Below are 26,216 nucleotides of genomic sequence, written 5' to 3'. Positions count from 1 at the left end.
CCAAAATTAAGTATGCCTGTATGCAAATGCAGAGCTCACACCCTTCTGATGAACAGACAGAAGTATCAGATCCTTTTCTCTGCTAGCAAAGGATTTTAAGAGTTTGGAATTCTCTAAAAGTGTAAAGCTCTTAGGAGGGTGTTATTGGGCAAAGCAGTGCTTTATCTCATTCTCTTGTTTGCCTTTTCAAACTTCCCACCCATTGTAGACCCACTTGCTGTGTTATTGCAGGTTAAGTCCCTGAGGCCCTTTTCTCTCACCTCTTCTGTTCACCTCCCATCCCCTTTCCATGGCATCCTCCATGCCCTTCTGATATCCACATGTCTCTTCATTTTCTTCTCAGGCCTCCTCTTTCTCTCTTGCCATCTCTCTAAGTTATTGAAATTCTTAAAATCCTAAGCTGGCCTGGCACTGAGAGGTAAGCACCTAAGAGCATCAGTCTTCCCTAGATAGATGGAACTGTGCGCAGATCTGGGACTGCTGGAAGGGTGTGAGGTAGGGGTTTAAGGATGGTGCAAGTAGGGTGGGGTTAAAAAAGACCTTGTGATCTTTAAATAATAGCATCAAGATTAAACTTGGTACTGAATTCAGCAGTGTTCATTTCTTATTTTCCACTGTATTTCGTTTCAACCCATCCTCTATATTTTAAATGAGCCCAAAGCCTTTAGATATGTGTAAAAGAAGGTGTGATACAGCTTTCAAATTCTTGAAATTTGCCCAAGAAATACTTTGTATCATGAGGTCTGCAGTTATTTATACAAATCCCTGAAAATATTTCATGGAAAATCTGTAGCACCCAGTTGAGATGAGACCAAACTGGAAAAATCTCTGTGGCTGTGATTATTGTCAGTTCTGTAAGATGAAGATGGGACCAGTGACAAGAATGTGCACTGTTTACTGAGCACTCACCTGCACAGGGCCATGTGCTTTTCAGACATTGCCTCTTTCAGTTTTGAGCACAATGCCAGTTGTGCCATCCCTGACATATAGATGAGGAGATGAAGATCCAGACATAACCAGCAAGGGCAGGGCTGGGAAACAATCCATGTGTGCCTGATTCCCAGGGCTCACATGTGTGCAGTTTTCTCTCCAGAACGGTTTGCCTTAAGTGAGGACAGGATTCAGGATGTTCAGTTTCAGTCGCACTGGCTGGGCTGGAATCTTTGTTGACCCTTCCACTCTACGTTCCTCCCTGGCTGGGGAGGCTCACTCGAGTGGGCTTCTTGCTGGGCTTGGCCAATGGGTGTTGCCATCAGGAGACGACAGGGCATCTGCTTCTCCAGGGCATCCCTGAGGGCACAGTGCTCTGTGACTCCAGGGTCTGCCCCTCATGGTTTCTCTAAACCTCACTCCTCTCCTTATAAACAGCCCCTTCATAAATTACCCACCTCAGCTGGGCCTGGTGGCTCATGCCTGTAATCCCAGTACTTTGGGAGTCCGAGGCGGGCGGATCACGAGGTCAGGAGATCAAGACCATCCTGGTTAACCGGGTGAAACCCTGTCTCTACTAAAAAATACAAAAAATTAGCCGGGAGTGGTGGCAGGCACCTGTAGTCCCAGCTACTCGGGAGGCTGAGGCAGGAGAATGGTGTGAACCCAGGAGGCGGAGCTTGCAGTGAGCCGAGATCGCGCCACTGCACTGCAGCCTGGGCAACAGAGCAAGACTTCGTCTCAAAAAATAAATACATACATACATAAATTACCCACTTTGAGGGTGTCATCTGCTTTCTGTCAGGAGCAGGACTGACTCACTAGCATCACTCCTAAATAATGTGAACTTGTTTTGATTTTTTGTTTGAGGCAGTCTCACTCTGTTTCCTAGGCTAGAGTGCAGTGGCATGGTCTTGGCTCACTGTAGCTTCTGCCTTCTGGGCTCAAGCAATCCTTCCACCTTAGCCATCCCAGTAGCTGGGACTATAAGCGTGCACCACCAGGCTTGGCTAAGTTTTAAAATATTTGTAGAGACGAGGTCTCGCTATGTTGCCAGACTGGTCTTGAACTCCAGGGCTCAAGTGATCCTTCTGTCTCAGCTTCCTAAAGTGTTGGGATTACAGGTATGAGCCACTGCACCTGCCCAATGATGTGAACTTTTAGTAAGTCACTTCAGTTCTCTGGGCCCAACTTGCTTTACTTGTCAAGCAGGGACCATGGTGCCGGGTCTCCCAGATTGTGAATGTCAAAGAAAACAGGTAGAGAGGCACTTTGGAAGACATAACACTCCTCAGAATGGGAGCTAGCAGTGTAATTCCACAAGGCGCAAAATGGGCATTCAGTGCATAGCCTGACTGGAAGTGGAGCATCCTTTGTGAGAAAAGGAAACCTCTGAGACAGTGAATATGTTTCCATTCTAAAAAGCTTGATGCAATTAAAATAGAAGAAAGGGCACCACTGAAGAGAATAAGAGGAGAAGGGATCTTTGTTTTGTTTTTGCTTGTTTCTTTATGGTAGCGACAGTGTATTTCATGTAGAAACCTGTTACAAAGCTCCACATAATAAACATGAGAAAGTCCAGGATGATGGTTTTGGCCAAGGAGCAAATGACATGCCACAGCTGCCCTGGCAGGTCTCCTTTTCGAGATCGTGTCCTCGCGGATGGGACTCCAAAGCAGCTGCAACAGGCATCTTCTAGCTGGGAAAGGCCACTTGACCTCTTTTTCTCTTTCGAAAGCCAGGCAGCTGTGAGTCCAGGCTTGTCACTCCTGGGTGCAGGCTCAGGAATTGAAGGTGGGCCTGCCAAGCCACACACCCTCGTTCGAAACACCTCTGCTCTGTGGCCAGGTTTTTCAGGCCCTCCCCACTCCCCATCAGCAGTGGCTTCTGGAATTTCCCTGTCTGTAGAATGAGAACAGTTACACCAACATTTCTTCCCAAGGAGCTAATTGGAATATTGCAATACGAATCTTTGCAGAGAATCAATCCTGAGAGATGCTAAAGGATAATTTAGCTCGTATAAGTACTAATCAGTATCTCTTTTCCAGGTATTCTGTAAGGGAGCTGAAACTTCCAACCTTTCTTCCTATTCACAAACCCACCTTCACCTGCCCCCAATGCTGAACTTTGGTTTTTCATGTTGCTTTTGCAGAACTTTAAAACATTTGATTTCCCTGATGAGTCTTTGTACTGAGGGGCCAGTGCAGTTTGCTTGGCACTTTGTTTTCCTCTCATATAACTTTTCCCTGCCAATAAGGCATTTAGGCTGAGAGAAAAAGTTACTGAGCATGTGCATCCAAATTTGAGATGATCGTTATTTCATTTACCTAATGACTTTAACTTCTTTGATACTGTGTTTGTCTTATGAATGTAATGGCTTTCTCACTTCGATGAAAAGTTATGCAATAAAATTGAAAAGTAAGTATTATATATGTAAAAATTAATTCCTTTTTAAATATAAAGAATTAATGGGACCAGGCTTTTTATTTTTTATTTGTACAAATCTATGGGATACATGAGAAATTTTGTTACATGTGTATAATGTGTGGTGATCAAGTCAGGGTATTTGGATTGTCCACCTGAGTACAATACATGTTTGTTAAGTATAATCACCCTACTCAGCTGTTGAACATTGATTTTTTTCCTTCTAACTTATTGTATGTTTGTACACTTTAACCGAGTTCTCCTTATCCTCTTCCTCCCACCACTCTTGATTCCCAGTCTCTGGTATCTCTTTCCCTCTCTACCTCTGTGTGATCAAAAGTTTTAGCTTTCACATATAAATGGAAACATGCGTCATTTGGCTTGCTTGCTTGGCTGTTTTCACTTAAAATAATGACCTCTGGTTTTATCCATGTTGCTGCAAATGACATGACTTCATTCTTTTTGTGGCTGAATAGTATTTCATTGTGTATAGGTACCACATTTCCTTTATCCATTTGTCCGCTGTTGGGCACTCAGGCTGATTCCATATCTTTGCTATTGTGAATAGTGCTGCAATAAACATGGGGGTGATATATATCAATATACTGTTTTCTTTTCCTCTGGGAAATACCCAGTAGAGGTGTTGCTGGATCCAGTGGTAATTCTAATTTTAGTTTTTTGAGAAATCTTACTTTTCCATAATGGATGTTTAAATTCTCACCAACAGTGGGTAAGAATTATTTTTATCTACATCCTTGCCAACATCTGTTATTTTTTGTCTTTTTCATAATAGCTATTCTGACTGGGGTAAGATGATATCTAATTGTGATTTTGATTTTGATTCTGATGTTGGGCATTTTTTCACGTATCTGTTGGTTACCTGTATGTCTTCTTTTGAACAATGTCCATTCATGTCCTTTACCGCCCCCCGCTTTTTTTTTTTTGAGATGGAGCCACTGTTTGCCACCCAGGCTGGAGTGCAGTGGTGCAATCTCGGCTCACTGCACACTCTGCTTCCCGGGTTCATGCCATTCTCCTGCCTCAGCCTCCCGAGTAGCTGGGACTACAGGCGTCTGCCACCACGACCAGCTAATTTTTGTATTTTTAGTAGAGACGGGGTTTCACTGCATTAGTCAGGATGGTCTCGATCTCCTAACCTCATGATCCACCCGTCTTGGCCTCCAAAATGCTGGGATTACAGGCGTGAACCACCACGCCCAGCCCCCTTTGCCCACTTTTTAATGGGATGTAAAAAAATTTTTTTAACTGTTGGGCTGTTTGAGTTCCTTGTGTATTTGGAATATTAGTCCCTTGTTGGATGAATAGTTTGCAGATATTTTCTACTATTCAATAGGTTGTCTCTTCACTCTGTTGATCATTTCCTTTGCTGTGTCAAATATTTTTAGTTTATTATAATCCTATTTGTCTATTTTTGTTTTGTTGCCTGTGCTTTTGAGGTCTCAGTCATAAATTATTTCCCTAGACCAATGTCCAGGAGACTTTTCCCTAGGCTTTCTTATGATTTTTATAGTTTCACATCTTATGTGTACATTTCTAATCTAATTTTTAGTTTATTTTTGTATATGATGAAAGATAGAGGTCCATTTTCATTCTTCTGCATGTAGTTAACCAATTTTCTCACTATCATTTATTGAAGAGGGTGAACTTTCCCCAATGTAAGTTCTTTTTGGCTTTGTCAAAGATCACTTGGCCATAAATATGTGCCTTTATTTCTGGTTTCTTTATTTTGTTCCATTGGTCTACGTGTCTGTTTTTATAACAGTATCATGCTGTTTTGGTTACTATATGCTTGTAAAATGTTTTGAAGTGAGTCATTGTGATACCTGCAGCTTTTGTCTTTTTGCTTATGATGACTTTGAGCTCTTTTTTGGTTCCATATAAATTTTAGGATTGCTTTTTTAATTCTGTGAAAAGTGACATTGGTATTTTGATGGGGATTGCATTGAATCTGTAGATTGCTTTGGGCAATGTGGTTATTTTAATGATATTAATTTCTCTTATCCATGAGCATGGGACCTTTCTCCATTTTATTTGTGTCTTCTTCAATTTCTTTCATCAGTGTTTTATAGTTTTCCTTATAGAGATTTTCCACTCCCTTGGTTAAATTTATTCCTAGGTATTTTATTTTATTTTTGTAGCTATCGTAAATGGGATTGCCTTCTTGATTTCTTTCTCAGTTAGATCATTATTGGTATAGAAATGCTACTGATTTTTGTTATGTTGGTTTTGTATCCTGCAACTTTACTGAATTTATTTATTAGATATGAGAGATTTTGGTGGAGTATTCAGGTAGATATAAGGCCATAGCATCAGCAAGGAGGGCCAATTTGATTTCCTCTTTTCCAATCTGGATGCTTTTTATTTCTTTCTCTTGCCTGAGTGCTCTGGCTAGGATTTCCAGTACTATGTTGAATTTCAGTGGGAAACTGGGGTATCCTCGTCTTATTTCAGTTCTTAGAGGAAAGGCTTTTAGCTTTTCTCCGTTCAGTATGATGTTAGCTGTGGGCTTGTCATAGCCTTTCTTATTTCGAGGTAAGTTTCTTCTATGCCTAGTTTGTTGATAGTTTTTATCCTGGAGTGATGTTGAATTTTTTCAAATGCTTTTTCTGCATCTGTTGAGATGATCACATGGTTTTTGTCCTTCATTCTGTTGATGTGATCTGTCACCTTTATTGATTTGCATATGTTGAACTATCCTTGCATCCCTGGCATAAATCCCATTTGATAATGGTGTATTATGTTTTTGATATGCTGTTGGATTTGGTTTGCTTGTATTTTGTGGAGGATTTTTGCATATATGTTCATTCACCAGGGATATTGGCCTATAGTTTTCTTGTTATATCTTTGTCTGGTTTTGGTATTAGGGTAATGCTCGCCTCATGGAATAAGTTAAGGAGAATGTCCCTCTCTTCAATTTTTTGGAATAGTTTCAGGAGGGTTGGTGTTATTTCTTTGTATGTTTGCTAGAATTCAGTTTGAATCCATTTAGTCCTGGGCTTTTTTTCTTGGGTGACTTTTTATTACTGATTCAATCTTCTTATTGATCTTTTCATGTTTTCTATTTCTTCCTGATTCAATCTTGGTAGGTTGTATGTTTCTGGGAATTTATCCATTTCCTCTGTGTTTTCTAATTTGTGAGCAAATACTTGTTCATAATAGTCTGATTATACTTTTGTAATTCTGTGGTATCACTTGTAATATCTTCTTTTTCATTTCTGATTTTATTTGGGTCTTCTTTCCTTGGTTAATTTAGCTAACAATTTATTTTTTTTTTTTTTTTTAACCTTTTGGGACAATTTTTCATTTTGTTGAGTCTTTGTATTTTTTTAAGTCCCTACTTTATTTACTCCTGCTCTGATCTTTATTATTTCTTTTTGTCTATTTTTGGGTTTGGTTTGTTCTTGCTTTTCTGTTTCCTTGAGGTATCTTGTTTGATTGTTAATTTGTACTCTTTCTCCTTTTTTTGGTGTAGGTGTTTGTTGCTGTAAACCTACCCCTTTGTGCTGCTTTTGTTGTATCCCATCAGTTTTGGTATATTGTTTCTCCTTTTTTTTTTTTTTTTTTTGAGACGGAGTCTCGCTCTGTCGCCCAGGCTGGAGTGCAGTGGCCGATCTCAGCTCACTGCAAGCTCCGCCTCCCGGGTTCACGCCATTCTCCTGCCTCAGCCTCCCGAGTAGCTGGGACTACAGGCGCCCGCCACCGCACCCGGCTAGTTTTTTGTATTTTTTAGTAGAGACGGGGTTTCACCGTGTCAGCCAGGATGGTCTCGATCTCCTGACCTCGTGATCCGCCCGTCTCGGCCTCCCAAAGTGCTGGGATTACAGGCTTGAGCCACCGCGCCCGGCCCTCCATTTTTATTTCTTTGAAATTTTTTAAAGTTTTTATATTAATTTCTTTTTTATCCAGCAGTTATTCAGAAGCATTCTATTTAATTTCCATGTCTTTGTATAGTTTCTAAAGTTCCTCATGGTATTGATTTCTAGTTTTATCCATGTGGTCTAAGAAAATACTTGATATGATTTTGGTTTGTTAAGTTTTATTGAGACTTGTTTTGTGGCCTAACATATGGTCTATCCTGGAGAATGTTCCACATGCTGATGAGAGAATGTATATTCTGTAGTCAGATAGAATGTTCTGTAAAGATCTGTTAGAGGGCCGGGTACGGTGGCTCACGCCTGTAATCCCAGCACTGGGAGGCCGAGACGGGCGGATCACGAGGTAGATCGAGACCATCCTGGCTAACACGGTGAAACCCCATCTCTACTAAAAATACAAAAAATTAGCCGGGTGCAGTGGTGGGCGCCTGTAGTCCCAGCTACACGGGAGGCTGAGGCAGAAGAATGGCATGAACCTGGGAGGTGGAGCTTGCAGTGAGCCGAGATTGTGCCACTGCACTCCAGCCTGGGCAACAGAGTGAGACTCCGTCTCAAAAAAAAAAAAAAAAAAAAAAAAAAAAGATCTGTTAGGACCAGTTGCTCTAAAGTTTAGTTTAAATCCAGTGCTGCTTGATTTTCTGTCCAGGCGATCTATCTAATGCTGAGTGGGAGAGATGAAGTCTTTGACTATTACTGTATTGCATCTATCTCTCCTTAGATCTAATAATATTAACTTTATTTTTATGAGTGCTCCAATGTTCTAGACATACATATTTAGAATAATTATATCCTCTTGCTGGATTGATCCATTTATCATTATATAACAACCTTTTTTGTCTTTTTTTTTTTTTTTTTTTACTATTTTTGACTTAAAGTCTATTCTATTTCATAAGTACAACTATACCTGCTCAATTTTGTTTTTCATTTGTATGGAATATGTACATCACTTTACTTTCAGACATAAAGTGGTAAGGTGAGTTTCTTGTAAGAAGCGTATAGTTAGATCATGCTTCTTAATCCATTCAGCTATTGTATATCTTTTAAGTGGAGAATTAAATCTGTTTGTGTTCAAGGTTATTGATATGTGAGGTTTTGTTGTCTTTTCTGGTTGTTTCATATATTCTTTGTTCCTTTCTTTTTCTCTTCTTGATTGTTGTTGTGGTTGGTGGGTTTCTACAGTGGTACCATTTCTCTTCCTATTTTATGTGATTGCTTTACCAGTGAGTTTTATACTTTCATTTGTTTCCATGATGGTAAATGTTGTTATTTTGCTTCCAGGTTTAAAATTCCCTTGAGCATTTCTTGTAGGAGTGGTCTAGTGGTAGTGAATTCCCTCAGCATTTGCTTGTCCAGGAAAGACTACTTCTCTTTCATTTATGAAGGATAATTTTGCTGGATATAGTATTCTTGGCTGACATTTTTTTTCTTTCAGCACTTTGAGTATATCATACCATTCTCTTCTGGCCTATAAGGTTTCTGCTGAGAAACTCACTCTTAGGCTGATGGGGTTGTCTTTCTTTCTTTCTTTTTTTTCAGATGGGGTCTCACTGAGGTCTCACTCTGTCACCTAGGCCAGAGTGCAGTACAGTGACATGATATGGGCTTACTGCAGCCTCTGCCTCCCAGGCTCAAGCAATCCTCCCATCTCAGCCTCCTTAGTAGCTGGGACCACAGGCACAAGCCACCATGCCTGGCTAATTTTTTGTATTTTTGGTAGAGATGGGGTTTTGCCATGTTGCTCAGGCTGGTCTTGTACTCCTGAGTATGAGTGATTACCCATCTCAGCCTCCCAAAGTGTCAGGATTACAGGCATGAGCCACCGCACTTGGTCAGGGGTTTTCAGGTAACCGTATGCTTTTCTCTTGCTCTTTTTAGGATTCACCCTTTATCTTTGACTTTAGACAGTTGGACTATAGTGTGTCATGGAGAAAACGCTTGCAGAATGTATATTCCTGGAGATCAGTGAGTGTCCTGTATTTCAATGTCTAAATCTCTAGACTTAGGAAGTTTTCATCTATTATTTTATTAATTAAATTTTCTAATATTTTCTTTGTCTCTTTACTCTCAGGGATATTAATAACTCAAATATTTGATCACTTTGTGTTTTCCCAAGTGTCATGAAGGCTTTACTCATTTTGTTTTATTCTTTTTCTTTTTGTCTGACTGGATTATTTAAAAAATTCTGTCTTCAAGTTCTGAGATTCTTTATTCTCCCTTATCTAATCTGTTTTTGAAGTTTTCAAATGTATTTTATACTTCCTTCAATGAATTCTTCGGTTCTGGAATTTCTATTTGGTTCTTTAAAAAAAAAAACCTATCTCCTTGGTAAATTTTTCATTCATATCCCGTATTGTTTTCCTGATTTCTTTGTATTTTTCAGAGTTCTTTTGTATATCACTGAGCTCCTTTAAAATCAATATTTCAAATTTTTTATATGGGATTTCAAAAATTTCTTTTTGATTAAGATGTATTGCTTGAGAATTCTGATGTTCGTTTAGAGGCATCACATTTCCTTAATTTTTCATGTTTCATTTGTCCTTAAGTGGATCTCTGCACATCTGGTGTAACTGTTGCTTCTTCCTGTTTTTGAAATTTCTTTCATAGAAGAGGATTTTTTCCTAAAGATATATCTATGGTTTTGGTTTAGTAGGGTACTTTGGCTTTGATTCTGGATGCATGTAGTAATGTAGTCTCTGTATAATTTTTTAGGCTGTAAATAGTGTTGGTGGCATCCATGATTTCCCCACTGGGTTAGGGTGAAGTTACTAGTGGAGGCTGTGGTGAAGTTGTACTAGGGATTGGGATGCCAGATGGGCCAGTCTTCAGGCCCTAGTGATGACAGCAATGGGCTAAATGTGCCCATTTGTGCCCAGGCCTGTATATGCTGGCATCTCTGTTGGCAGTTATTTGGCAGGCTGATTTCTGGGCCTCCAGGTGGCTTGTTCAGTTGCTGGTAGTGGCAGCAATGGATTGGGTGTGTAGGTGGGTTTTGGGGCCTTTGGGCAGCTGGCATAGCATGAGCATGGCAGCAGCAGGAGCAGGATGATTGTGTGGGTCCCAAGTGGTGTGCATTGATGTTGGTGGTTGCTGTGATGGGCTGGGTGGGACAATCTCTAGGCCTTCAGGTGGCACTTGCAAGGAGGTGCCAGGTGACGTGATGGTGGCTGGGAGTTTAGGCCCAACCATAGGCCCCAGAAAGAGTGCTCAGGTACCCAAGGTGGTGGATTGCCTTGCACAGTCCCCAGGACCCCAGGATATGTGTCCTGTCTCAAAGAGGGGGGCAAAGCTGGGCTGTGCAGGTTTGTGCTCAGGCCTCTTGGTGAGAGCAAGAACCACCATTGGGGGCCAGGGTAGGGTGATCCTCAGGCCCCAGGCAGAGTGCTCAGGTAAGAGATGCTAGCAGCTGTGCTGAAGTGCTATGACTGAACAGAGTGTGGCTGTGCTCTGTGGTCACAGCCTGGGCTGGTAAGTGGGAATGTATGTCCTTCCCACAGTCCCAGTGGGGTTTGCTTTCCAGCCTTGACAGTGTTAGCCCATGCCTGTCTCACGCTCCCACCCTGGCTGCAGGAGGCCCCATTTCAGCTGGTGAGCAAGTCCCAGCGGCAGCTTACACCCTTTCAGCATCCTAATCTCCGTCCCAGCAGCACCCACTTCCTGGCATCAGCAACTGCAACCCTTTCCTTGTTTGTTTCTTAGCCCTGGCTGTGGGAGTGCTCACAGCTTACTCCCTATTCCCAGCAGCAGCAATCTGGGTTTCTGTAACACCTCAGTCCCAGTGCCTCTGGGCCCCAGGACAGCATGCAGTCTACCCACGGCTAGGTTTGAAAATGGTGTCTTGCTGTAGTTGCTTAGGTCTCAGACAAGTGTGGGATCCAGTGCAAGCTCCATCTTTGGAGCAGTTCCATCCCACGGTCTCCCGGCAGCTCCCTATGTTAGCTTCAGTGGTTGGGAGGGTTGAGGGGGTCTCATGGCCAGGATTACATGATTTCATGGTGGGGATCTGGGCCACTGGAAGTCTCTCATTCACCCTTTCCCGGAATTGGGAAGTCAGTCCCAGCTCCTAGTTGATCCTGGCTAGGCAGGCTGCTTGTCTCCCTTCTCCTTCCCTGCTTTTGGTGTTTCCTGCCACTTCTCTGTTGAATTCCAGTGTTCTCTATTGGATAATGTATTCAAAGTGTGACTGTCTACACACTATGTTTGTTCTAAGTGGAAGAGGCTGACATGAAATGCTTCTGGTAGCCATCTTTGTCTGTGCTATTTCTAATACTACATGCTGTACCTAGGTAAATTCCTCTGGGAAAGTTGAGACCCATGTTCACAAAATAAAGAAAAAGGCCACAAGGTTACAAGAAGGGTCACCCAATTCCTCACGGTTATTTCATTTATTCATTTGTTTGCCTTTAAACCTACATTCATGGCTCAAAACCATTATGCAAACTGGGATTCTCATATTACTATTGATTTTATTTTTCCTTTACATTTTCGTTTTTTAAACTTCCTATCTGTTACTTGTCAAATCTCAGTAGAAGTACACCTTCTAACAGAATAATACGGGCCCTGCATTTTGAGATGATAGCAAATGTTTACAGAACAGACAAAATCGAACTTAACAATAGACTTCAAGTAGACCTGTTATGCCCAGACTGTTTGTTCCCCAAAGAAGACCACCAGAGTCCAGAGTCAAAGCCAAGCGGCAAGGATCTTTACTACAAGTTCGAACTTGGTCCCTCCTTTACACAGTATACAAGAGGGCCCCGAACAATGTGAGCGTTTGCTTTTTATAGCCCGAAAGTTGTAGGGGAACAAAGAAATTCTTTTGGCTCCTGCGCTTTCAGTAACCTTGAACGGCTGTCTCCTTATCGGAGACTTTCCAGGTGGTGGTTGTACTGGGCTCAGGGAGTTTGAGAGATATATGGTGGTGGGATGGGAGGATGGGATGTGTTTGTGCTAGGCTCAGGGAGTTTTGAGCCCGGGGCTGAGGAATGTGCCCAGCTCCTTTCATTCCCCCCTTCTTTTTCAGGTATCTTTAGAGCCAATCTTGGGTCTTATAAGTCTGATTCTGTTTCAGCGTTTACAGGTTGGTATTGGGCTCTGAGGACCATGAGTTGTACGGTGTCAAATCTTTCCCTAACAAATTGTAAAATTCTGTTAACAACACAAGGTCCTACGGTAAGTAGAAATAGTAGACTTAGCAGGGGTCTAAGGAAGGGGGCTAACAGAGAAAACATAGAGGAATTCTACCATTGGTCTGCAGCTGAAGCAAACTGCCGTGTTTTTACTTCAGTGCTTAACTTGCGTAACTGTTGGACCCGGTCCTCTACAAGTCCTGATTCATTTATGTAGAAACAACAGTCTTCTTTTAGAAATATACATGTACCACCTTTTTTCTGTAGTGAGTAGGTCTAGGGCCCTCCGGTTTTGCAAGGTTACCTGAGCTAGGGACGTGAGCTGCCGCTGAAGGGAGGCAAGGGACTCAGCTGACTCCTCTATAGCAATGGCAAAATGTTGGTATAACTTGTTACTTTCTATGAGGGTGTGACCTAGGGCTCTCCCCGCCAGTCCGGCCGCAATGAAGGATGCGGTGAGGGAGATTCCTGCAATGAGGGGGAGAAATATGGCTCGTGCAGGTCTTGGTCTAGGGTCTGGGTGAATAACAGCACTAGTCCAGTTACCGGTATACCCTAGGAACTCGCCAGCAGTTAGTAGAGTCAACCGGGGAACTAATGTGACAGGGAGACATAGTAGGTTATTAACAGAAGGACTAGGTAGGTTCTTAGATAAGGTTCCATTACACCAGAAGAATATGCCTGATGGAGCCTTTAAGGTGATATTAGGGGGCGTTGCAGTGATGCTGCAGAGGCTGGAATTGGTTCCTGAGAAACAGTAGGGAAACTTCTCCTGACTGGGGTTTAGGTATAGGGGCACATTCAGGATAGGAGCATACGAGAGGTTTCGGAGGTTGTTAGCTTGGGCAAAGGTAGAGGATCCCCATGGCAGAGGGACAGCGGTTAGTGGTGGACATCCTAGAGTGGCGCACAGAAAGCAGCCAGACAGGCTATGAAGTCCTGTAAGGTTAGTAAGTTCTAGTCTTTCTTGTAATAACTTTAACCAGGAGAAAGGACGTAAGTCTTGTGTTAGTCTGTTTTCCTGTCGTTGGATATTCCCGTGGACTAGGGGCAGTACTTGCACTAGGCCTCGCCACAGATAGAGGTGACTGTTAGGCCATGTGGAGGAGGGGGAGTAGTATACAGTCCCATGTTGAGGTGTGGTTCAGCGGGAGTTTCAGGGGTCTCTAACTATCTATGTATATGGAAAGTCTCTATCCTGTCTACGATAGAAGGGCCATTTAGGGTCTAACTGTTTTCTCTTTACCCAATAACGGGGTCTATGGATGTTACAATAGTTATAAGGACAGCCAGCATTTTGGTGCCACCAATAGTGTTTACAATTGTATTTAGTCTGATCAAACTCAAAGCATATTATTGGTGTCATAGGTTTGGCTATTTGAAAACCAGTAAAATTTAGTAGAATTGGGCTGTTGCACCCTGAGGAAGGGCAATCAGCACTGGCCAATAATTTTCCGGGCTTATGAGGTTGCCTAGGGTGGGTTCGGTTTTCATAAAGCCAGAATCTCCAGACAAAGGGATTATGAGCTGGTTTTGTGATTTCTCCAGCGGCCACTAGGGCGACTAACGTTAGGGTTAGACTACCTAACTGCATGTTTGCAGTGAGCTATGCTGCCGGCGCAGGGTGAGTTTTAAGGGGTTGTTCCTAGCTCTGTCCACAGTCCACGTGTCCGGTGCTTCAGCCGCCGCCGTGATTGGTCCCAGAAGATCGGAGGTTGGGTCCACTGGCTTGACGTGGGTGTAGTGGATCCACGATGCGATGCCTTCTACCTTCAGGGCGGTGGGTGTGGTTAGGAGTACCTGGAGTGGTCCTTTTCACCTGGGTTCTAGGGTCTCTTGTCGGTGTCACTTGACCAGGACCTAGTCTCCCGGCTGGTACGGATGGGGTGTCGGCGGGCGACCGGTCTCATATAGTTCTTTCAGCTTGGGCCAGATTTCTTGATGAATTTTCTGCAAGGCTTGTAGGGAAAACAAGAGTTCAGAGACATTTTCTGTTTCGGACTTGAGCAGATCATCTTTTAGGCCGGGAACTAAGGGTGGGGGTCTGCCATGCATAATTTCATAAGGAGTAAGGCCCAGTCTGTAAGGGGTATTACGGGCCCGGAGCAGAGCGTAGGGGAGAAGGACCACCCAATTAGCGCCAGTCTCCATAGTTAATTTAGTTAAGGTCTCTTTTAAGGTCCGATTCATTTTCTCTACCTGTCCTGAACTCTGGGGCCTGTGAGTGCAATGTAGTTTCCAATTTGCCCCAAGGATGGAAGCCAAATCCTGACTTACCTTAGCAACGAAGGCCGGCCTATTATCTGACCTTATCTGGACAGGGAAGCCATACCTGGGGAGGATATCTTCCAGGATTTTCTTTGCTACAACCTGAGCAGTTTCTTTCTTGGTGGGGAATGCTTCAGTCCACCCTGAAAAAGTATCTACAAAGACAAGTAAGTACCGATACCCGTATTTTCCTGGCTTTATCTTAGTAAAATCTACTTCCTAGTAGATACCGGGCCTGGTTCCCCTAAGCCTTGTTCCCGTTGTAGCCTGGGATTGGGGGTAGGCGTTGTTAAGCTGGCAGACTTTGCAACTTGTCACGATGTTGCTGGCCATCTCGGCTGTATGTCTGAATTTGAGCTTAGAGCGTCTGATCAGGTCTATCATCCGCCGAGCACCCAGGTGGGTGGTTCGGTGGATGTGTTCTAACATTTGTTGTCCTAATTTTTCTGGTAGGATGGTTTGGTCATTAGTATCAGTCCACCACCCATTCTGGATCTGTTTCAGGGGAAGCTTGTCAATCCACTGGAGATCTTGTTCTGAATAATCAGGGAAATATGGCAAGTCCCGGGGGCCCGGGTCAGGGAGCTGGAGTGCAAGGAGTTGGCTGGGAGCCTTCGCCACCTTTCTTGCAGTTTGGTCCGCCAGAAAGTTGCCTTGAGCAGTTGGAGTAGTTAGTTTCTGATGCCCTGGGCAATGCACAATGGCTAACTTTTCTGGCCTCCATAGGGCTGTTAGCAGGGCTAGGATTTCTTGCTTGTTTTTTATTTCTTTTCTTTCAGCCGTCAGTAACCCCCGCTCCCTGTAAATGGCCCCCTGTATATGTGCTGTTGCAAAAGCATATCAGCTGTCTGTATATACCGTCAGCTTTTTCCCCGCCCCTAAGGTAAGAGCTTGGGTGAGCGCTATTAATTCGGCCTTCTGGGCCGATGTCCCCGGGGGCAGGGGTTCCGCCCAGATTACCTCAGTCTCTGAAGTTACTGCCGCTCCAGCGTATCTCTGGCCCTGATGCATGAAGCTGCTCTTATCAGTGAACCAGACGAGGTCGGCGTCAGGAAGTGGGCGATCCTGCAGGTCTTCTCGAACTCCGTGCACCTGAGCTAGTACCTCGGTGCAGTCGTGGAGTGGGGCGTCCAGGTCCGGGTTGGGCAGTAGCGAGGCAGTCTCTTACCCAGTGGCCAGCCTCCTTGCAGTAGGCACATTGGTCTTTTTTCAGATTATCATGCCTGGGGGGGGGGCCGCCTAGGTTGGGTGTACTCTGGCTGTAGATGTTCTTTCTGTACTACTGCTGCCAGGACCTTGGTCATTTTTTAGTGGCCTTAAATTGCCTTTTTTCTGGAGTATCTCTGTTATTATAAACCTGCTGGGCTATCTGAAGGAGGTTTTGAATCCGCTTTTCTTCCAAGTCTTTTAGTTTTTGGAGTTTTTTAATATCTGGGGCTGCCTGATTTATGAAAGACATTACAACAGCTGTCTGACTTTCTGGAGCCTCTGGATCTATGGGGGTGTACTGTCTAAAAGTTTCTATTAATTTTTTTTAAGTAGGTGGCTGGGCTCTCTGTCTTTTCTTGCCGAATAGAATATATTTTAGCCAAATTAGTGGGCTTGCAAGCAGCTGCCCGGAGACCTGCCATTAGAGTCTGGCGATAAAGGTGTAGCCGTCCCCTACCTTCTGCCGTGCTGTAGTCCTACGCCGGCCTGGTCAGAGGAGAGGTCGCGTTTATGAGGTCAGGGTTGGCAGTCGGTTGACCGTCATCCCCCGGGACCAGCTTTCCAGCTTTTACCTGTATTCCCTCTCGCTCCTCCGTGGTAAACAAGATTCGGAGGAGCTGCTGACAATCATCTCAAATGGGCTGGTGGGTGAACATGACACTATCCAGTAAAGCCAGTAAATCTTTGGGGTTGTCTGAAAACCGAGCACTCTGAGCCTTTTAGTTATACAGATCACTGGTGGAGAATGGCCAGTACTGGAGCTTGGGGATTCCTGTGTCATCTGGGGGTTTTATTTCCCGAAGGGGTAAAGCCACCGTGGAGTCAGGCGGCTGGGGGGGGGGGGGCCTAGTCCGCGAAGTGTGCCCTCGCGTCCGCCCCCCCAGCCTTTTAAAGTTACTTTCCCTTTCAGCGAGCCCGCCTCCCCTCCGCCTGCTCCCTCCCTCTATCTCTCTCTTTAATCTTTTCGTTTCTGTCTAAATCTTTGATTGACATACTTACAGGGTCTTTTCTTTAAGTTTCTATCTCATTCGCGCGCGCTTTCTCTCTCTCACTTATTTTCTCTTCTCCCCAGTCTCACTTTCTGTGTCTCTTTTTGTAAAGGAATGTGGGTTAGAATTAGGTTGTGGGTTGGAATCCCTGTAAAGGAAATCCGCGCTGGAAGCCGGGAGCCCGGGGACCGGGCCAGGAGCGCGGCGCCGGAAGCCGGGAGCCCGGGGACCGGGGCCGCGAGCGCGCGCCGGAAGCCGGGAGCCCGGGGACCGGGGCCGCGAGCGCGCGCCGGAAGCCGGGAGCCCGGGGACCGGGGCCGCGAGCGCGCGCCGGAAGCCGGGAGCCCGGGGACCGGGGCCGCGAGCGCGCGCCGGAAGCCGGGAGCCCGGGGACCGGGGCCGCGAGCGCGCGCCGAAGCCGGGAGCCCGGGGACCGGGGCCGCGAGCGCGCGCCGGAAGCCGGGAGCCCGGGGACCGGGCCGGGAGCGCGGCGCCGGAAGCCGGGAGCCCGGGGACCGGGGCAATTCAGACAGCGAGCGCACACCCGGGGGCTGGGGCAATTCAGACAGCGAGCGCGCACCCGGGGACCGGGGCAATTCAGACAGCGAGCGCGCACCCGGGGGCCGGGGCAATTCAGACAGCGAGCGCGCACCCGGGGGCGGGGCAATTCAGACAGCGAGCGCGCACCCGGGGGCCGGGGCAATTCAGACAGCGAGCGCGCACCCGGGGGCCGGGGCAATTCAGACAGCGAGCGCGCACCCGGGGGCCGGGGCAATTCAGACAGCGAGCGCGCACCCGGGGGCCGGGGCAATTCAGACAGCGAGCGCGCACCGGGGGCCGGGGCAATTCAGACAGCGAGCGCGCACCCGGGGGCCGGGGCAATTCAGACAGCGAGCGCGCACCCGGGGGCCGGGGCAATTCAGACAGCGAGCGCGCACCCGGGGACCGGGGTCAGATTCAGACTGTAAGCGCGCACCCGGGGACCGGGGTCAGATTCAGCTGTTGCCCGGATCGCGAACCCGCTCCGGCAACTCAGATCGCAATTTAAATCAGAAGAGAGCCAGGGGACGTCTCCCACCGGTCTCCACTGGCTGTCCTATAGCGCGTCCGCCAGGACTGTGCCAGCCTCAGTTTCAGACCTCGCGAGTCAGAGATTCAGATTCAGAACAGACACACAGACACAGACAAACGGAGACGAGCCAGCTCACCTATCAGTAGATCGATCCTAGCAGATCCGTTGACCAGGGGTCTGGTGGGCTTGGGGAATCCCGGACGGGCCCCCAGATGTTATGCCCAGACTGTTTGTTCCCCAAAGAAGACCACCAGAGTCCAGAGTCAAAGCCAAGCGGCAAGGATCTTTACTACAAGTTCGAACTTGGTCCCTCCTTTACACAGTATACAAGAGGGCCCCGAACAATGCGAGCGTTTGCTTTTTATAGCCCGAAAGTTGTAGGGGAACAAAGAAATTCTTTTGGCTCCTGTGCTTTCAGTAACCTTGAACGGCTGTCTCCTTATCGGAGACTTTCCAGGTGGTGTTTGTACTGGGCTCAGGGAGTTTGAGAGATATATGGTGGTGGGATGGGAGGATGGGATGTGTTTGTGCTAGGCTCAGGGAGTTTTGAGCCCGGGGCTGAGGAATGTGCCCAGCTCCTTTCAGACCTAGCCTGAGAGCCAGTCTCTCCAAACTTCCCTTTTGCTCAAACATGGCTAAAGGGTTTTGACACTGACTCCTAGTCACCATCAAATCCCTCCAGTGTGAGACCAGACCAGCCACCTAGGACAGGTCTATCCTGGCACCAAGGAATAATCAAAACCTAACTACGGGATGGCTCATCGGGGATGCTCTCTGATAAAGATCTTGATCAAATGGGGGAAATGTGAAAGTTGTCAGTATTATAAAGGAGTCACTTGTGCCAAAAACAAAAACAAAAAACAACCCTGACAAATAGAGCCACGGAAGGCCATGAAAGAAGGGTTCTCCTAGATAAATGACTGATGACAAGAGCCATCACAAGACTCTGAAAAAACCAAAACCTTGCGCAAAAGCCATCACAATCTTAAACACACACAAAGACTCCTGCAAGGACCTCTGCCCAACAACTCCCTGTCCAGCCTTGGACTGGCACCACCCTTATTGTTGATCCTTGCAGCCAAGGATAATTGTCTCAAAATAATTATGTAATCCTTCTTATTTTTCCTTTAAGAACTGTTGTCTTCCTTTACCTCTTCAAAAACACACGTAGTTTACTATGGCACATGTATTCCCATTGTAATGCCCTATTCCCCAATACATATCATCATTTTCTTTTAGAGAGCCTCTCTCTGTTATCTAGGTTGACAGAGATGATGGAGTAGAGCTGCCCCAGTTAAGGTATTCCAACAGGCAGAGGCCCCAGTTGACCCACATTCAACTGAGCCCAACCTAAGTCAGCTGACTGACCCTCTACTAACCCCCAAGGTATGATAATAAATGCCTATAGCTTTAAGCCATTGAATTTTAAGATAGTTTGTTACACAGAAATAGATAAGTGATACAATGCCTTATGTGCTAATAACAGCAACTTGGAAAACAATGCTCCAGGTGGTTTTTACATGATCTCCTTGTAATGTTTGCTTCTACACTAGAAGTTCTAGCGTTCTACTTCTAGAACACCAGACGTTCACTAGAGCAGTGGACTCTAGTGAATGGCCCAGGCCATAACATTTTAGGCACTGTGTTTATAGCGGGTTGCAATCCTACAGTCTCATCACACATAGTGCAATAACCAGGAACAGAGCAATCAGAACCTTCTGCACTCACCCACCGACCCACCACCCCAAATACAAAGAGCTCATATTACAGCAGTCTATAAATCTTATTAGTGTGTTTATTGAGATTATAAAATATAATAAGTTATATATATATACAGAGTTAGACAAAAATATTGACAATTAAGACTTCACTGTCTAAGGGCCACAGACCTACCCTGGGGTGTTTTCTAAATGTTTTAAAGTATTGCAAAGTAATATCTCCACACAAAAATGGCAGGATGGAGTCCCAGCTTTGTTCAGTGAGAATTATTATGATCTCATTGTTCTGAATCCCATAACAAAGGCTAAAGCTTGTCAGAGTAAATCCCATGTTTCCAAATAAGTAAATGACAAGAGAATGTGTAACTATATAAGGAATAGCTCCCTAAAAATGGCAGGTGGAGAGCCAGCGGAACATGAGCTGACACTGGCTGGCCTTACGGTCCCAGAATTCCAATAGCGTGAAATGAGGCCAAAGCACCAGGAGCAGAGAACAGCCACCCTACTCCTTCACTGAAAACATTCTGAGGAGGGTACAAGCTGTTATCCTGGAACGGCACACTCATCACAAGTGACATTTGCAGTCTAATTAAAGGGAGACTCATCATCATTATCACAATGCAGGGGGAAGGGGGCACCACAGGATTTCAAAGAGGAATTAAAAGGATAATTAAGCTCTGCCGTGGAGTATTTAGCTTGCAAGATAAACCAAATAGGTTCTGAAAAACAGCAGCAAACAGACACAGTAAATGATGATATTAAATATTCAGGACCTCATTATGATCCTCTCACAGTATGTACTACATTCGTTGGTGGGAAATTGCTTATTGGTGTTAAAGATATGACTGATTTTCCCCCCAAAGCATTTTTTCAGTCATGCAACTTGTCATTTTTACAACCTCGCTTTATAAGTCAGAAACTTTGTTTTAATTTAGTAATAAACACAGTCAGACCTGCCATCAGGGAGCTCAGCAGTGAACTCTAAATTAACCCCTGGTGTGATCACTAGCCTGCCTCCTGAGCTCTTGGCAGTTACAGGGATAGTACGAGAGTCTGCCAAGAACAATGCCAGATTATTAGCTTTCTGCCTATAAATGTTATGTCAAACCATTGCAGTTACTGTGAAAATGCCAATTCTGAGTTTTTCTGTTTTAATTCCCATTTAAACGGACAAACCACACTGTATTCACTTCCATAGAGCACCTCAAAGGCCTGGCATTTCCTATAGCTCCACTTTCTTTTTGCTCACCTGAACCCTACCTGCCCCGATTATAGAATCACTGGCTAACATCTCATTTGCAGAAGAGAAACTGAGGTTGAGAGAGGAAAAGACAAGACCCAAGGTGGCACTAGAAGCCAGCTCCCTGGACTCCAAGCCCAGGCCCTCATTTGCACTGCAGGACTCCACTTCCCCTGACTGGCTCAGAAGGCTGAGTCTGAAACTCTCATGCCATGAGGCTAATCTACGAGTCTCAGATGAGCTCTTGAAATCTAGAATTATGCGTTGCTGAGCTCTTAGGAAGTCATCATTTCTCTAATTACAGTTGACTACTCATATATGTTTGAAGTGAAAACACAGCCTGACACGTTATAATTTAAATTGCTGTGTCCTTGAGCATTGCTGCCCCTAAAAGGTCAAATCTGCCTAAGGCCGAGAGTGGAAGCCCATTCACATGTAATGCAAACCACAGGGTACCCAGGCCAAAGATTCATGCAGTAAATGGAACTGGCTACTGCACACATCCAATTGCTTGGACAAACACATGCCTTGCATATTGGTTTTGTATAGAGTGAGCTCTTCCGTTATTGACTGGAAGGCCTGTAAGAATATGGATGACCTCAAGGATAGGTAAAGTTATCCTAATGAAACCACATAGGGTGTTAACAGACTTGTACTAAACCTGAAATAATACCTGGAGCAGGGTGTTTGCATTTTGTAGCCATTTTACCAAAATGTTTGAGCTGCTTCTTCACCAGGATGCCATCCTTCATCATCCCAGTAGGGAGTCATCTCCTGCGTAGAACTTCTATTACATTTTCTAAGTGCCCCTTCATTAGCTTGTTTGATGTCTTCCAGTGAAGTGGTTTGTAAACATACGTTCCTTCTGTCTTCTACTGGAGTGCAAACTCCTTAAAGACAGGGACCAGATTCTTCACTTCTGTCAGTCCCACGGGGTTTGGTTCCTTTGAGTCCTCAACATTGTCTCATTGTTCAGTGAGTTAATGGTGGGCTGGTGGGCTCGCTCTATGAGTGAGTGGATATTTACTCTGCCTGGTGAAGTACAGGCGAGCATCTGAAAGTAGCCCAGCTCTAGTCCTTTATCTTTGGTTAAATTGGAAGACAGGCCTTATTTCATCTGGCTCCTTGAACATCCTAAGGCATATGGTGACATCACAAAAGCCTTGATTCTTGGCAGTCTTTTGGCACCACTCACAGCTCCAGAGCCCTCATTGATCCTTGGCTTGTCCTGGGAGGACAACCCACAGGCATGCTTTTCAGGAAACAGCATGTGGCTGGGAAGCAGGTGGCACAACCCCCACCCACTCCAGTATGTCTGCACACAAGGACTCCACAGCATCCAGCCGCTCAATCTGCACCAGTTTTGTGAGCAGCTCAGGGATGCTGTAACCTGCCGTGCTGATGCGGTCAAAGAGCTGCATGCCGTCTGTCATGCCCCCAATCTCATCCCTCTTCAGGCCGAAGCTCTCGGCGAGGTGGCGCCACGTTTTCACAACAGCCTTCTCAGAGTTGTACGTGGAGCTGAGCATTCGGCTAGTTTTCTCGAGGCAATCAAATGGCAGCTCCGTGGGGCTAAGACCTGCAGACACCAATGGCCACAGTTAGATGTTGCAAGTCGCAGTCAACAGAAGGTCAACACTGTGAAAAATTATTTAAATGAAATAAAAATTATTGAAAAAAACATTTAAAAAATTGTAAAACAAAGCATGCAGAGAGCCACCTAAAACAAATGCATAACTTAAGGCAAACGACACCTAGAACACTGCCAGCCACAAGAGAGGGCTGTGCATGTACCCTAACCCCGGTAATAGCCCCTTCCCCACTAGGAAAATGACTGCTCTATTGACCATGATAATAATTCCCTGATGACCATTTTTAGCAATTCTCAAAGACTTCAAGACAAGTTATCCTTAGTTGGGTAACCCTGTCTCCCATGGGGCTGGGCTGAGGAGGGGGTCAAAGAGACAGTATCGTGTCTCTTTAGGGAATAGTAGTCAACTTTGTAATGGGTGCTCTCAATGATAGCCCCAGATTGGGGTTATCTGAACCAAGTCACTGCCAACTCAGTGGTCTGATGGTTTTTGGGGTTCACGGTACATTAGACTCACCTAGGAGCATTTAAAAACTTGATATTGCTGCTGCTGGAAGATGAGTAGATATAATTTTCCCTAATCCTCCCACTAAGTGCAGCTAAAAGCCCTGAACATTCCGTATAAAACAAATACAAGAAGTCTCTGAAAAGTGGAGAAAAGAAGATGGACCAACTAGGGACCTCGATACGTAAGGATGGTGATGGTGGTGAGTTCCCTGGGTTTTCTTTTGCCTCATAAATTCCAGACATGGGGCAGAAAAGTCCAAAAATCCAGAAATAATAGCAACCACAGACAAAAACAGCCCCAACAAAAGTCTTCCCTCTCTAGTCAGAGCACTAGGACAAGAGCAGCCTAGCAAGCATAAAACATTTAGACAATAATTGCTCTATTCCAGCCAAACACCACAGAAAAACTGTGTCCCCACTCCATCCAGGGTAGCAAAGACTGAGTGGGGAGCCTAGACTTCCACCCTCACCAAGCTGTAACACTGTGCCAGGTGGTGTCAGGAAAGGCCATGTAGGGAGATGGGGCTTTCTCATCAACTAGCTGGTAACAACTCCTCTGCCCCTGTGGTGACCATGTCAGGAGCCATACTCCCAAACCCAAAGTAGCAGTAAAAAGGAGTCCCTTGGGTGTTAGTGAAGGTTGAGTGGGGAATTTGGATGTCTACCTTCACCTAACAGTAGCAAGACAGCACCCTCATTCTCCTGCCACAGGGCTGCCTATCGAAAGGAGCCAGCTAAAATGGAAGGCTTAAAGAAGACCCAGAGTTTCATATCAGGACATAAAACTACACAGGTTTCAAAGTGAATTCACTCATCATACCAAGAACCAGGAAGATGTCAAATGAGTAAAAAAAGAAAAACTATAGATGCTAACACTGAGATGACAGATGTTAGATAATCTGAAAAAGGTTTTAAAGAAGCCATAATAAAAGTGCTTCAACAAGCAATTATGAACATGCTTAAAACAAATGCAATAATAGAAAAACAGAAATAGAAAATAGAAAAAAATAGAAATCCTCAGCGAAAATATACAAAATGTATAAAAGAAATGAAAATATTAGAACTAAAAAAATACAATAACCACAATAAAAAGCTCAGTGGATGTGCTCAATGGCAGATTAAAGACAGAGGAAAGAATCAGTGAGATGGATAATGGAAGCTAGCAGTGGAAATCACTCAATCAGAGAAAATAAACTGAAAAACACAGAGCCTTAGGGAACTGTGGGGTTATAACAAAAGAGCTAACATTTGCGTCATGAAGTTTCAGAAGGAGAGGAGAAGAGAGTGGGACTAAAGTACTCAAATAAATGATGGCTTAAAACTCCCCAAATTTGTAAAGAGATACAAGTCTACAGATTCAAGAAGCTAAGCAAATCCCAAACAGGATAAACCCAAATATATTCATGTCAAGATACATCATAAATGAACTTCTGAAAACTAAAGACGAAGTCTTAGAAACAGCCAAAGAAAAACAACGCCTGACCTAGAGAGAGAAAACAATTAGAATGACAGTAAATTTATAATCAGAAACCTGGAGACCAGAGAGAAGTAGCACAGTATTTCCATGTACTGAAGGAAGAGAACTTTCAACCCAGAGTTGCATACCAGGTTGCAGTGAGCTGAGTGAAAATATCCTTCAGGATGACATGAGAATATCAAGACATTCCAAGCCAAAGAAAAATTAAGAATTTTTCACCAGCAGACCACCCTAAAAGAAGCAAAAGGAAATTCTATAAACAGAAAGGAAATAATAAAAGAATGAAACTTGAGACATCAGAAAAGACAGAAAAGAACATAGTGAGCAAAAATTCAGGGAAATAAAATAGACTTTCCTTCCCTTTTTAAGTTTTCTGAATTATGTTAGGCAGTTGAAGCAATTTATGTTGTTCTAAATATATGTAGAGGAAATATTTACAACTACTATAAACAGGGAAGGTAAAGGGACAAAGAGAAAGGTAAAGTTTTTATACTTCATTCAAACTGGCAAAATAATAACACCAGGAAGGCCAGACACAGTGGCTCACACCTGTAAACCAAGGACTTTGGGAGGCCGAGGTGGGCAGTTCACCTGAGGTCAGGAGTTCGAGACCAGCCCGGCCAACATGGTGAAACCCTGTCTCTACTAAAAACACAACTGGTTGGCATGGTGGTGCACAGCTGTAATCCCAGCTACTCGGAAGGCTGAGGCAGGAGAATCACTTGAACCTGGGAGGCGGAGGTTGCAGTGAGCCGAGATTGCGCCACTGCTCTCCAACCTGGGCAACAGAGCAAGACTCCATCTCAAAAATAAAAATAAAAAAAATACTAATAACACCAGTAGACTGATAAGTTGTATGTGTAAATGCAATCTCTAGACAAACTACTAAAATAACTATGGAAAAAGATAAAATCAAAACATATCACTCAAAAAACACCAAAATCAAATTCTGAAATATGTTCAAGTGACCCACAGAAAAGCAGGAATACAAAAACACAGAAATGAAAAACAGAGACAACAAATAGTAAACAAAATATAAAATAGCAGACTTAATTAAGCCCTAACATAATAATGACTACATTTAATGTCAATGGTTTAAATACCAACTAAAGGCTGGGTGTGGTGGCTTATGCCTGTAATACCAGCACTTTGGGAGGCCAAGGCAGGTGGATCAGCTGAGGTCAGGAGTTTGAGACCTGCCTGGCCAACATGGTGAAACCCTGTTTCTACTAAATATACAAAATTAGCTGGTGTGGTGGTGCATGCCTGTGATCCCAGCTACTTGAAAGGCTGAGGCAGGAGAATTGCTTAAACCTGGGAAGCGGAGGTTGCAGTGAGCCAAGATCACACCATTGCACTCCAGCCTGGGCAACAGGAGCGGAAACTCCATAAAAAAACAGACAAAGAAACAAACAAAAACCTAAAAGGCAGAACTTGGTAGAGGAGATTTTAAAATATACTCAGTTATATGCTGCCTACAAGAAACTCACTTCAATATAATGAGAGAGGCTGGTTGGAAGTAAAAGGATGGAAAAATACATATCATGCAAACTTTAATAAAAGGAAGGCAGAATGGCTATAACATCAGTTAAAGTAGACTTCAGAGGAAAAAAATTACCAGAAAGTGACATTTAATAATGATAAAAGGGTCAATCCAAGAAGACATAGCAATCCTAAATGAATATGCACCAAACAACAGAGCTCCAAAATATGTGAAACAAAAACTGATAGACCTGAAAGAAGAGATAAGCCCACAATTATAGTTGAAA

General features: G+C 44.5%; 2 protein-coding genes across 2 annotated transcripts in view; one reads left to right on the top strand and one right to left on the bottom strand.

Moving 5' to 3' along the window:
- The window catches only part of CCDC138 (coiled-coil domain containing 138), a 129,976-nt gene that overhangs the window by 99,607 nt on the left and 4,153 nt on the right, over positions 1 to 26,216 (top strand). The gene's annotated exons all lie outside the window — the stretch shown is intronic.
- The window catches only part of EDAR (ectodysplasin A receptor), a 43,381-nt gene continuing 39,293 nt past the window's right edge, over positions 22,129 to 26,216 (bottom strand). Inside the window, exon 11 of the mRNA XM_050753160.1 lies at positions 22,129 to 22,451. Coding sequence (XP_050609117.1) covers positions 22,129 to 22,451 — 323 coding nt within the window. The remainder of the gene's footprint in view (positions 22,452 to 26,216) is intronic.

Source organism: Macaca thibetana, chromosome 13 (genome assembly GCF_024542745.1).
Source record: "Macaca thibetana thibetana isolate TM-01 chromosome 13, ASM2454274v1, whole genome shotgun sequence".
Lineage (NCBI taxonomy): Eukaryota > Metazoa > Chordata > Mammalia > Primates > Cercopithecidae > Macaca > Macaca thibetana.
This window is presented reverse-complemented; position numbering and strand designations above follow the sequence as displayed.